This window comes from Phalaenopsis equestris, unplaced genomic scaffold (genome assembly GCF_001263595.1).
Source record: "Phalaenopsis equestris unplaced genomic scaffold, ASM126359v1 Scaffold000523, whole genome shotgun sequence".
Lineage (NCBI taxonomy): Eukaryota > Viridiplantae > Streptophyta > Magnoliopsida > Asparagales > Orchidaceae > Phalaenopsis > Phalaenopsis equestris.
Window position 1 is genome coordinate 15715 of NW_018164963.1, and position 14446 is coordinate 30160.

General features: G+C 37.0%; 1 protein-coding gene across 1 annotated transcript in view; it reads right to left on the bottom strand.

Annotated features, from left to right (window-relative positions):
- Positions 1–614: 614 nt before the first annotated feature.
- Positions 615–14446, bottom strand: part of LOC110028753 (FKBP12-interacting protein of 37 kDa) — a 30663-nt gene continuing 16831 nt past the window's right edge. Inside the window, exons 10-14 of the mRNA XM_020730730.1 lie at positions 5733–5786; positions 5295–5456; positions 4357–4426; positions 2061–2116; positions 615–863 (exon numbers count right to left, since the gene is read on the bottom strand). Of these exons, the coding sequence (XP_020586389.1) occupies positions 717–863; positions 2061–2116; positions 4357–4426; positions 5295–5456; positions 5733–5786 (489 nt within the window). The 3' untranslated portion in view covers positions 615–716. The remainder of the gene's footprint in view (positions 864–2060; positions 2117–4356; positions 4427–5294; positions 5457–5732; positions 5787–14446) is intronic.

Sequence of the window (14446 nt, forward strand, 5' to 3'; positions counted from 1 at the left end):
ATTTTCATTTAGTTATATTAAATTAATATAATTTTTAATAAAATAAGCTCAAGTATTCCTAGGTCTACCTCTGCTTTTCTTAACACAAGTCTAATCTAAAACATCTACTCTCCTAATCGGATCATCAGATGGTCGAAGTTTATTGCGACCAAACCATCTAAGATGACTTTCTCTAATTTTTAAGAAAGGCATTAATACACACAGCACACAATTCTTATGCATTTACACATCTCACACCAAAATTTTCATAATTACAAAGCACTCAAATCTTCAAAAATCACATCTAAGAATAGCACTACCATCCATTTTTAAATGGATATAAATCTTTTGACATTAATTTAAAGCAACTAAAGTTCTATGTACATAAACATGATTAGAAGTGAGATATGTAAACACATAAAAATTTGAGTGCTACATATGTAAATTTCCCTTTTACTTATCTATCCAGGGGCACTGGCAATCATTGGTTAGAGCTGACAAGACAATGTATTACATTCATTAAATAAATTATATATGAGATTAGACCTTAGAGATAAACAGTGTTTTTCACTGATTGGACCAAGACTCATTTTACATTAGGCATCATATTTGGGAACGACTCAGTAAGCTGCCACTGACTGGGAAACTGGCAAAGTGGTGAAATATTTAATCCAAATAAATAAGCAATTTATAGTGATAGAAAAAACACACTGAAAACAATAAAAGTTTTAGCAATTTCAAGTCTCGACCACTATTTCCGTTTCATGGTCGGATTTCTCTTCGCTAGCAGGAGGGTCGTTTGTGTCATCTTTTGGTTCATTTTGGGCAATGAGTTTCTTCAACAGTATATTCTTCTCTTCCAGCTTCTCTTGTAATAACCCCACCTGCAATTCAATAAAAATTCAAATCCAAGTGTCTTACAATGTAGAATATACCGAAAACTAAATATCATACACACAGGTCATCATATTGCATCATCATCATAACATAAGATATTCAATAACATCCAAACAAGTGGTTGTACTTAGGGGGTGTTTGGTAGCCCATTTATAACAGGATTTGGCCATGGATTTACCTTAAATTCAGCCAAACATAAAAAAAAATCAAAATTGAAATCCAGATTTCCGGCACCTCTCATTCCGTCTTTCCACGGCCATCCCTTCTTCTGCACAGCCGTTCCGTCTGTAAATCCGGATTTCGTAAATCCTACGGAGAGGCGGATTTAATGGATTTACCATGTTGTTGCTCCACAGCCGTTCTATCTGCAAATCCGAATTTTTTAAATCCCACATAGAAGCGGATTTAATGGATTTACCATGTCATTGCTCCACAGCAGTCCCGTCTTTCGCACAACCGTTTCGTCTGCAAATCCGGATTTCATAAATCCAATGGAGACGAGGATTTAATGGATTTATCGTGTCGTTGCTCGCGACCTTCGCTCCCGTCACGAGCTAGCAATAAATCTGGATTTGACAAATCCTATTAATGTAAATCCAATCCGCCAGCCAAACACCGCCTTAGTAACCCGGGGTAAGTTCACAAGTTCAATGTGTCCAGATTTTCAAAACTAATCATGCGTTCTCTACTTTAATCTTGATAATTGCACTGAATTTTTTATGGTGAGAAGCTGTGTGCCATTGCTGATTCTAGATATTATTTTGGTTCCATCAAAGCCCATGCAAAGGCATTTAGACATTTTAAGAGTTTTGAGACCTTTAAAATGCTATGATTGACAAAAAAAAAAGCAAAGGATGACTAAATTTCTTCTTACTAGCATCTATCTAGCATAATGACACAAGATTAAACAGCAGAAGGGATTAAAGTGATTAAAATTCATGAAGGAATTACCAAACTAGTAAAATTAATCAAAACAAACTTTAGAGATATATCTTACTACATGCCTTCTAACAATTACATTTCTAAGAAAGTGAACATGTTCCAGGGATTGAAATGTTAAAAAATAAAGAAAAAATGAAATTTGAAAATAATTGCTCGGGAACTAGCAATTTGCAAGAATTGTCATTACCATCCTAACATTTAAATAACGAAGGAAAGGAACTAAATACTTAATTAAGAATTACCACTTCATTTGACGTGTCAAGATCAGTTGCAAGTACTTCTGTGTGCTTATATAGTGCTGCTTGCAAAATTATAACAAAAATATTAGCACATTGAATATATGTAACTAACCAAAAAAAAAAAAATACTTAAGTTTTGGCTGTTGGGGGTACATTCCAAACAGTTCAAAAAATGACATAAAAATTAACAAAAAAAGCAAGCATGCCACAAGAACCAATAAAAAAGCTATGTGTATTGTAAAATGCAAACTAACATTTACAACAGTTTTATAATCTTCGGTAAAAATTGAAAAAAAAAATCAGATTTTTAAAGAACATTATTCAAAAGAACATTGCATTCACACATGTATTTGATGTGTTAATCTGATTTGGGGCAGTTGCAGCGCATTAAAAAACAGTTGTAAAGCTGTTGAATAATAATCTGATGCTCAAAAAACAGCGGTGGCTATTACAATTTTTTTTTTTTTGAAGTCAAACTGCAACCAGAAAGTTACCACCGCACATAACTAGGAGTGGTGGGAAAACGCAGATTTCAGCGGCAGCTTTTTGAAAAAACTGTCTGAACGCAGTTTAGTCAAACAGACAAAACTACGGTGTGAACACTCAGTCTCTATTTCCCTTAGCCCCTTTAATGAAAACTTGGTCCTAACTACCCTTGTTAAGAGAGTGTAAACTGATTATTTCATGAAATAAAGTGAATACTGCATCCAATGCAATCATACAGCTCTTTTTGCCACTGACTTCGTTTTCTAATCCCACACACTATCAAAGCCCCGGACTCAAATAAAACTCATGCGGTGGGCCACACTGCCTTCCATCCTCCCATCTATAACCCGATATATCGGTCTCCATCTGCCCCAACCCCAAACTACCCCGTACTCAACCATGGATCCCTCTCTTGTCTTTCTATCAGGGAGTTCTCTCCTTCCCTCCATTAGCTCCCTCTCCACCTCAACCTTACTCTCAACTTCACCCAGTCTCCTTTCTTCCATCCCTCACTAACATATATTGAGCAGAGCTTCATCCTTCTCCCATATAAAGCACCGACTTAGTAATTCAACTTTCCTTTGCTTTGAATGCTTACATTATTCACATCCTCAAAATGCACTTTAGAATTATACATGACTCCATTATGATGAGAAGGAATATATTGTGCGCACAAAGAAATTCTCGACTTGAAGTAATGATAACTTCAAATTTTCTTTTATGGTTGGATTAAAAGATGATATTTCATTTTTTGCATCAGACAACAACATTTCATAACCTTCTAGTTTTGACACATTTATTACATAACTGAACACTTTAATACGAATAAACTAACATGATTAAGAAATATGGAATCTCTTCTGACATTCGGCATCATTTGACCTTGGCTTATGATTTTTTCTTATTCAGTCAGAACATTAAAAAAGGAACTTTATGGAGCCAGAATGTTTATTATCCTGTCTAGAAGCAGCTTTAGTTAGGCAAATTATAAGAAAATTTGGCAAAAAGCTTTGTTAAGTTTTAACCAAAAAAAAAGCCCACCAGCCTTCTGCTAGCTTATCCTACCACAAAGCATGTTTACCAAAAGTTGTAATGACGCTTGTATTTCGATCAACAGACTCATTTGCTGTTAATTGATATATCATCGGTAAAATGCTTGATACAGAATTTTTTTTAGGGACCATTGATTGTAGCCATTAGTATAAAAGTAAAATAATCTGGCGATTCAATTCAATGTGCCCATCAAGTCTTTTTAAATTTTCATAATCTTCATTTTCCACCATAAAAAGTCAAAGAATAGCTGAAATATTCAAAAACATAAATACGAATGTGTTTGTTCAAGAAGAGACAAAAAATAAAGTGTACCTTCACATCTATTTTATAGTGTGAATTCAAAAATAATAGAAAACATCCTTACCATGGTATAGCAATATATCCTAAAAACCATGCTTAAAAATAAAATAAACTTAAAACATGGATACCATTCATATGATTCTGAGGATAAAAAAACCAATTGCTATAATGAAAAAACAAAAACAAAATTAAAAAATAGAAGGCGTCAAAAAAATACTGGAAAGCCATAGAATGTATAGCATATTCTTCTAGCTTAAAAATAGAATAAACTGGTTTCTAATAATAGACAATCTTTCGTGGACATTTTCTGAACAGGACGGCAAATATATCAAGGCCATTAATACATGTACCAAATACCTTATTTCTTGCTTCTTTAACGTTAATTCTTTTTTTCCAACAATCAGATACTAAAGAAATAGCTGAGAGAAGCAAAATGGAAACTACAAAATGTGCAACTCACCCTCAAATTGATTTTTTAGCTCTGCATTTTGGGTTTTCAGCACAGCAATTTTCATCCCCATTTCATGAATCTGAAAATTAAAAATAACAGTAAGCACGAAGAAACTAGGAAAATTCTCACATTCAAGCTGCTGTTTCTTCACCTCATAGCTAGGTGATGAAGAATATCACAAACTAGTTCAGCATAAACAGTAAAGCCCTCTTCTCTCCTTCTAAACAATGGCAAAGCAATATCTAGCAAAAGAAACCTCTTATATACCAAACAATTAGGTAAAGCTAATGAACAATTTGAACTTCATAATGCATGTGTTTAACATTATAGATGTCGATGAAAAAAGTTCTAACTTGGGCAAGATGGCTATGCTTACTACTAAAATGCACAACTCATCAAAAGAATGCTAAGTAATAACCATCTTATGAACAATTTAATCATTCCGTCTCAAACCTCAGATACAAGGACATACCAAACAAAAACACCGCTTGTGTAACAATTATAGGAAAGAGAAAAAAAAATGGGCATGACTGCCCAAAAATTCAATAAAACAATAAGAATGGGTCATTTGCTTGAAATAAGAAGCAGATAGAGGCTAGCACCTGATAGAAAAACATGTAAAGTTTGTTTGGGATCTTTTTTTTTTATTTTTGGTTTTTAAAATATCATTATTTGGTTTGTATATATATATTTTTATTTTTACTTCTAAAAAAAACTAATATGTTTTTCAGACACTCAATATAACTTCAAGCTGGCTTGAGTGTTTTTAAAAACAACCCTAATCTTAATCAAATCTGTCAAATATGTTTTGTTTCAAATAAAACATATAAACAAAACAAAAATAAAAACAAAAAAATAAAAAAACGGCCCGGTAATTTAGTGGACAATTGGACATTTGCAAGCTTCAATCTATTATATTCTTTAGCACTCCAGAATGCATCATTTACCTTTCCCTCAGAAGCTACTGCACCAATCTCCTCATTTTCTTCCTGCAGAGTTCTGCATTTAGCCATTAACATCTTACCCAACCGACTATTTGCAGTAAAATTAACAGCAGCAAGATTATCTTGCAACTCTTTTACTTTTTTTTCTTTCTCTTCAACCAAATTCTGTCCAACAAAGAAGCGCAAATTATAAAGTAAACCAATGCAATGTTCCTTCTCTCTAATCTTCAATAGATGTTTAATAAAATAAATTTGACAAAAAAAAAATCAATGATACATAGTTAAAAAGAACAAAAGCATCCCAAATGGGTGGTAGATCGAGAAGCATAAGGTAAGAAAAGATGTTGAAATAGTTTTACGAAAATATTTCATAAGAATAAAATGGACTTCCACTCTTTGAAGAAACGAAATCAGAATGTAGTCGTATCAGTTGGCATGCACCTTTAAGCGCATAAATTCCTCGTGTATAGCCGGATCAAGCAACAATCTTCTTGTCTGTTCAGAATAAAGAAACAAAATGATTACCAAAGAGAAAGGGTGCTAATATAAAAGTAGAAAAAAGACCACAACTTAAACTAGATAGGTTCTATCCTCCCAATATGATGATAAATCCAGCATTAGTCTTCCATGAACAATCGAATGGAAGTAGCACTAAAATGAGACTATTTGGAAGTAAAAAATCAATAAAACTTCAGTAATTTATATGCATCTTCATACATCTCCATGTCGAAGTAGGGTGTAGTATAACTTGCTAGAAGATATAGGTTCAGCCTACAAAGTCCTTTCAATATGAACATTTTGCTCATTTATTGTATGCAAACTAAAAATAATAGAAAATCATATGATGGCACCTAGCCCAAACCCCAAAAGGCAGAATAAATTTAGTGTTCATAATAAAAATGTCACCGCCAAAACATTCTCCCAATGCCATTTCTCCTTAGAAGTATAAAAAACAAATGACAGTGCATACTAAAAGTTAACTACATTAAATTATAATAAGTGATAAATATTTCTAGTAAAAATCTATACTATTGCCTTTACTAAATTTCATAATTAATAAGAATATTCTAATTTATTATATTTTATTTATCATGACCTTATATAAGCACATATATGCTTCTATTAAGATGATAATTCAATAAAAATGTAGTCCTTCGTAATACTTTCTCCCTTCTAAAATGGCATCAAAACGAATAGGTCCCTCCAAATTTTCTCTAATCATCAGTCTTTCCTATACTTAGGTGTGTAATTGGGATAAGCCAACTCATAAGCTAGATCAGGCTTGACACAATAAATATCGTAAGCAAAACTAGCTTAAGATAACAAGGCAAGCTTAAACCAACTCTGCCTCAACTCATTGAATTATGAGTCAACTCATTTAACAATATTAATAGAAAATGCGATTAAAAAATTATGAGATTGAATATAGAGTTTTAAGAAACAAAAAAACGTAATCCTCATCAATATTCTAATTTATTTTTTATTGCTTATGCTCTACTTTCTAAATCTTTTTCATGATTTCATTACTCACTCCTCGAAAGGAATGACTTTCATCCTTTAATAATAAATAAACTAGCTCATAAGCCATCATAAACGCACAAAATTGAGCTCAAACTAGAACTTGATTCACTATCGTGGTGTCATCACCAACTTCATGAAAAAATAAGGTGCAACTATTTCACATGTTGTCACACCTCTCATCTCCCCAGACGCTGCCTACAATTGATTTCCATCATCAACTATCAAGGCACTTGGCCTCTTTTATTTAATTTCTCACAAGCTTTGTTCACCTTTATAATCTAACTATCTTCTATGGGAATGCGATCTATGATTTTTATTCTTACTGAATCAACCTTTTTGTTGACGCTATCAATGCTCTTCATGGACAATCTCCATTGATAATTCAGTCGATGTTTTTTATTAATATCATAATTTAAGAACCTTATCAATCTCTGACCCGTATCTCATTACGAATTCTGTGTCTACTTCACACTACTCTCTCTTTCATTGATCAATCACGCTCCTCTAGCAATGCTTGCAATCTTCAGGCAATAAAACTTTCAACAATTGCATCTAATCATTAATACTTTGAAACTCAAGTTGACATCTATTATGCCACTTTGAGTTTGTGGGGTAGTTCTGTCATATTTAAATTATAGAATATGCATTATTATCATCATCATCATCATCATCATCATCATCATCATCATCATCATCATCATCATCATCATCATCATCATCATTTTGTAAATAATTATATTCTTAGTTCATCATCATCATCATCATCATCAACATCATCATCATCATCATCATCATCATCATCATCATCATCATCATCATCATCATCATCATCATCATCATCATCATCATCATCATCATCATCATCATCATCATCATCATCATCATCATCATCATCATCATCATCATGTTCTGTCATATTTAAATTATAGAACACCACCACCACCACCACCACCACCACCACCACTTTCCATTTTAACACTAATCAGAATCCATCCACAGTGATCATTATTATCATTATCATCATCTACTTTATTGTATTTTCCATCATTGTTCTCCTCTTACCCAATATATAAACACATAAATTATTATACATAGATGAAGATATAAACTTATATAATTATTTATCCATTTTAACACTAATCAGAATCCATCCACAGTGACCTTTCTTTTAATGCCTATTGGCACCCAATCTTAAAGCATCCTTAAATTCCTAGTATGACCATTACAAACTTACATTGACCAAAAAAAAAAAAGGAGGGCAAGTTGGTTTAAAAATTAGTTTTGGTGCATTGAAGCCAACATTACAAATAAGTGTAGTACTTCCATAAGGCCCAAATTTCAATGCTAAATGATGTGAACTCGCCCCACCAAACACCTGAAAAAATTACGAAAGAACTTCTGCAAATTGAGTTAGATGGAAAAAACTGTCAGCCGAACTTCTCTTGATCACCAAGAACAACTCCTAGTGCTGCAATCGAATGAATCAACGACAGTTGAAGGAATGGAAGAACAGTGCTTCGGTCTTCGAAGAAGAGAATCCCGAATGTTGTCATCTTCCTCACTCTTCGAACTCCCTGCCGATAACCTTGCCGCAAGGCAAGGATTGGAATTGTCGAAGACTCCTGCAGTTAATGCGTTCCTGCAGGCAGAACTGTCGAATCCTTTCCTAGGCGGAACAAGAACCTCTTCTTCCTGCGAACTCCTTGTTGTTGTAGTCTGAGATGTCTATACTGAACTCTAGCTACAGTGTTGAATATTAGAAGTGTCGAATACCTCTCTTTCTGTAGTTGAATTCCTTCTGTCTGAATAACCGAAGGAATGGAAGATTTGTTTCCCGTGTAACGGCTTCTGTATCCAATATGTGAAAACATAGCAAGCAGAACAAGGGAAAAATAGAAACGGAAAATATGCAAGAAATGAAATGCAAGAACACAACCAATTACGTGGTTCGGTCCTTAGACCTACTACCACGGGAGGGAATCACCAACAAATACACTAAGTAAAAGAAGAACTACAGGCTTTTTACATCAATAAATGAACACTCCTCTAGATCACTCCCTCTTGAAACTACCTCGATACAAGATCTAAAACTTATCCCTCAATTCTTGAAGTCTCTCCCCTTCTTCTTCTTCATGGACTGATTTTCTTCCCCTTCTTCGTCTTATTGGTCTGTTGTGAAACCCGCCCCACCAAACACCTAAAAAATTACGAAAGAACTTCTGCAAATTGAGTTAAATGGAAAAAACTGTCAATCGAACTTCTCTTGATCACCAAGAACAGCTCCTTGTGTTGTAGTCGAATGGATCACCGAAGAGGATCACCGAAGAGCTCCTTGCTGCTCCTTGCTGGACAATTGAAGGAATGGAAGAACAGTGCTTCGGTCTTCAAAGAAGAGAATCCCAAATGTTGTCGTCTTCCTCACTCTTCAAACTCCCTGCCGAAGACCTTGCCGCAAGGCAAAGATTGGAATTGTCGAAGACACCTGCAGTTAATGTGTTCCTGTAGGCAGAACTGTCGAACCCTTTCCTAGGCGGAACAAGAACATTTTCTTCCTGCGAACTCCTTATTGTTGTAGCCTAAGATGTTTGCACCGAACTCTAGCTACAGTGCTGAATATTAGGAGTGTCGAATACCTCTCTTGCTGTAGTCGAATTCCTTCTGTCTGAATAACCGAAGGAATGAAAGATTTGTTTCCCGTGTAACGGTTGCTGTATCCAATATGTGAAAACGCAACAAGCAGAACAAGGGAAAAACAGAAAGGGAAAAAATGCAAGAAATGAAATGCAAGAACACAACCAATTACGTGGTTCGGTCCTTAGATCTACATCACGGGAGGGAATCGCCAACAAATACACTGTCAAAGAAGAATTGCAGGTTTTTTACATCAAGGAATGAACACTCCTCTAGATCTCTCCTTCTCGAAACTACCTCGATACAAAATCTAAAACTCCTCCCTCAATTCTTGAAGCCTCTTCCCTTCTTCTTCTTGGACTGATTTCCTTCCCCTTTCGGTCTTCTTAGTCTTCTTTATATCTTCCTCCTTGTAGTGGTCTCTCTCCTCTACAACCTTGTAGTAGACTCCTCCCCTTAATTTCCTACAAGCCTCCCTCATCTATTTATAGATGAGCCCCTCCCCCCCAGTAGATCATAGAAGCTCATAAGGAAATCACAAGTATGTCATTGCCTTAATTAACCAATTGAGAGTCATATATAACAATTCTCCTCCTTGACTCTCAATTACGACGCTTCATAATAGAGATTCCCTCCACCTTGCCCCGAGGGGCCCTTAGCCCTTGGTTGAGTCTGCCTTGGTTGAGTCTAAGCCCTTGGTTGAGTCTGCTAAGTCCAGAAATTTCCTGAACTTAGCAATCAAAGTTCTTTCGAGTAGAGAATATTGTCTCTTCTTTCCTTACTTCTTTCACGACGATATGAGAACCTTTAGTTACTCTGATATGATTATTTTCCATCTTAAAATAGTATTTGCTTGTCTCCAACATATCTAAAGAAATCAGATTTCTTTTGAGCTCCGGTGCGTACCTGACATGTTGCAATATTCTTTCGGCTCCATCGAACATCTTTATGTTGATTGTTCAACTGCCGACCACCTTGCAATCATTATTATCACCAAGTAGTACGGGCCCACCATTTGACAGTTGCAGTGTCTCGAACGAGTCCTTATGAGGACACATGTGGAAAGAGCACCCTGAGTCGAGGATCCACTCCTTGTTGGATTCTGGTTGGATTCTGATTCGATTCTGATTCGGTGATCACCAGTGCTTCAGCTGAATCATAGTCGTCCAAGGCTATGCTTGCTTCTCCAGAATCTTTAGGATTTTCTTGATATTTGTTCTTCCTGTCAGGACAGTTCCCCTTGAAGTGATCATCCTTGTGACAATGATAACACTTAAAAGATCCTTTTCTTGAAAGATCCTTTGATCCTTTTGATGACTGATTTTCGCCCTCCTTTCTTGATCTCGATCTGCTGCAATTTTTTTTCCCTCTCTATTTTCCCTATTGGCTTGCTGCGGTTATGTTTTTCGCTCCCAAGTGCTGTCCAGCAAGGTGTTATTTGGCAGCACTAAGGAGGTGGAAGGTATCGACATTTGATCCCACAGCTGTTCGTTCGATCCCTTCAACCGAAGCAGATATTTCCTGGCTACAGGGAGTTCGGCCGTCAAGGTTCTTGGATGCTTCGTTACATAGTTGGTGTTCGGCTCTCCCCAAGAACAGTCCGGGAGGATAACTTCAGCACGCAGTGAGTTCTTGGAACACGCAGAAGGCAAACTGCAGCAAGAGTATCAAGTGATTTGGGCAGGAAGAATTGTGATTGCTAAGTTCAGAAACTGTCTGGACTTAGCAAACTCAATCAATGGCTATGGGCCCCTCGGAGCAAGGTGGAAGGAATCTCTATTATGAAGTGTCATAATTGAGAGTCAAGGAGGAGAATTGTTATATATGACTCTCAATTGGTTAACTAAGGCAATTGCATATTTGTGATTTTCTTGTGAGCTTCTATGGTCTACTTAGTGGGGGGCTCATCTATAAATAGATGAGGGAGGCTTGCAGGAAATTAAGAGGAGTCAACTAAGAGAGAAGAAGATAGGCTTATAGAGGAGAGAGGTCACTACAAGGAGAAAGATAGAAAGAAGACCAAGAAGACCAAGAAGGGGAAGGAAATCAGTCCAAGAAGAAGAAGAAGGGAAGAGGCTTCAAGAATTGAAGGAGGAGTTTTAGATCTTGTATCGAGGTAGTTTCGAGAGGGAATGATCTAGAGGAGTGTTCATTCTTTGATGTAAAAAGCCTGTAATTCTTCTTTGACTTAGTGTATTTGTTGGTGATTCCCTACCGTGGATGTAGGTCTAAGGACTGAACCACGTAATTGGTTGTGTTCTTGTGTTTGTGTTCTTGCATTTCATTTCTTGCATATTTTTCCTTTCTGTTTTTCTCTTGTTATGCTTGTTGCGTTTTCACATAATGGATAAATAAGCCGTTACACGGGAAACAAATCTTTCATTCCTTCGGTTATTCAGGCAGAAGGAATTCGACTATAGAAAGATAGGTATTTGGCACTCCTAATATTCAGCACTGTAGTTAGAGTTCGGTACAGACATCTCAGCCTACCGCAACAAGGAGTTCGCAGAAAGACGAGGTTCTTGTTCCGCCTAGAAAAGGATTCGACAGTTCTGCCTGCAGGAACGCATTAACTGCAGGTGTCTTCGGCAATTTCAATCCTTGCCTTGTGGTAAGGTCTTCAGCAGGGAGTTTGAAGAGTGAGGAAGACGGCAGCATTTGGGATTCTCTTCTTCGAAGACAGAAGCACTGTTCTTCCATTCCTTCAGTTGTCCAGCAATGAGCTCTTCGGTGATTCATTCGACTACAACACAAGGAGCTGTTCTTGGTGATCAAGAGAAGTTCAGCTGACAGTTTTTTCCATCTAACTCAATTTGCAGAAGTTCTTTTGTAATTTTTTCAGGTGTTTGGTGAAACGAGTTTCACAACAATTGGCGCCGTCTGTGAGAATTCCAACCACGATAATGGCAACCGCCAAGTTCGACATTGAGAAATTCACCGGGAAAAACGACTTCGGCCTGTGGAGAGTGAAGATGAAAGCTGTCTTGGTTCAGCAAGGCGTTATAGAAGCCTTGCAAGGCCCGGCGACAGCCGACACCTAGAAAGAAAAGAACGGGATTCTGGACAGGGCTCATAGTTTAAAAATCTTGAGCCTTTGCAATAAAGTTCTGAGGGAAGTTTTGAGGGGCACGACGGCTCAAGCGCTCTGGCCAAACTCGAACTACTCTATTTAACGAAATCTCTGGCTAACAGGCTCTTCTTGAAGCAACGTCTATACTCCTTCAAAATGCACGAAGACAAATAAGTTTCAGAGAATATTAACGAATTCAACAAGATCATGGATGATCTTGAAAACATCGACGTCAAGAAGGATGACGAGGACAAGGCATTACTGTTGTTGAACTCCATTCCTAACAGCTACAAGCATTTCAAAGATGTGATGCTCTATGGAAGGGTGCAAACAATTTCTCTGGAAGAGATTCAAGCGCTGATTAGAGCCAATGAACTCCAAAGAAAATATGAGATGGACAAAAAAATTAGCGGAGACAATCTTACTGTTAGAGAAAGATCAGACAAGAAAGATTCAAGAAACGGTCATAGCAGATCGAGATTAAGAAAGGAGGGCGGAAATCAGTCATCAAAAGGATCTTTTAAGTGTTATCATTGTCACAAGGATGATCACTTTAAGAGGAACTGTCAAAAAGAACTGTCCTGACAGGAAGAACAAATATCAAGAAAATCCTAAAGATCCTGGAGAAGCAAGCATAGCCTCGAACGACTATGATTCAGCTGAAGCCCTAATGATCACCGAATCAGAATCCAGCAGGAGTGGATCCTCGACTCGGGATGCTCTTTCCACATGTGTCCTCATAAGGACTGAATCGAAACACTGCAACTGTCAAATGGTAGGTCCGTACTACTTGGAGATAACAAGGATTGCAAGGTGGTCGGCAGTGGAACAATCAGAATAAAGATGTTCGATGAAGCAGAAAGAATATTGCATCCATGTCATGTACGTACCGGAGCTCAAAAGAAATCTGATTTCTTTGGGTATGTTGGAGACAAGCGAAAACTCTTTTAAGACGGAAAATGGTCATATCAGAGTAACTAAAGGTTCTTGTATCGTCGTGAAAGGAATAAGGAAAAAGGGACAATATTCTCTACTCGGAAAAATTGTGATTGCTAAATTCAGGAACTGTCTGAACTTAGCAGACTCAACCAAGCGCTAAGGGCCCCTCGGGGCAAGGTGGAGGGAATTTCTACTATGAAGCGTCGTAATTGAGAGTCAAGGAGGAGAATTGTTATATATGACTCTCAATTGGTTAACTAAGGCAATGACATACGTGTGATTTCCTTGTGAGCTTCTATGGTCTACTTGGGGGGGCCTCATCTATAAATAAATGAGGGAGGCTTGTAGAAAATTAAGGGGGGTAGTCTACTACAAGGAAAGAAGATAGGCTTGTAGATGAAAGAGATCACTACAAGGAGGAAGATAGAAAGAAGACCAAGAAGAGGAAGGAAATCAGTCCAAGAAGAAGAAGAAGGGAAGTGGCTCCAAGAATTGAGGGAAAAGTTTTAGATCTTGTATCGAGGTAGTTTCGAGAGGGAGAGATCTAGAGGAGTATTCATTCCTTGATGTAAAAAGCCTGTAATTCTTCTTTGCCTTAGTGTACTTATTGGTGATTCTCTCTCGTGGATGTAGAACTAAGGACCGAACCACGTAATTGGTTGTTTTCTTGTGCTTGTGTTCTTGCATTTCAAATCTTGTATTTTTTTCCCTTTCTATTTTTCCCTTGTTCTGCTTGCTGCGTTTTCACATATTGGATACAGAAGCCGTTACATGGGAAACAGATCTTTTATTCCTTCGGTTATTCAAGCAAAAGGAATTCGACTACAGAAAGAGAGGTATTCGGCACTCCTAATATTCAGCACTGTAGCTAGAGTTCGGTACAGACATCTCAGGCTACAACAACAAGGAGTTCGTAGGAAGAAGAGGTTCTTGTTCCGCCTAGGAAAGGGTTCGACAGTTGTGCCTGCAGGAACGCATTAACTGCAGGAGGCGT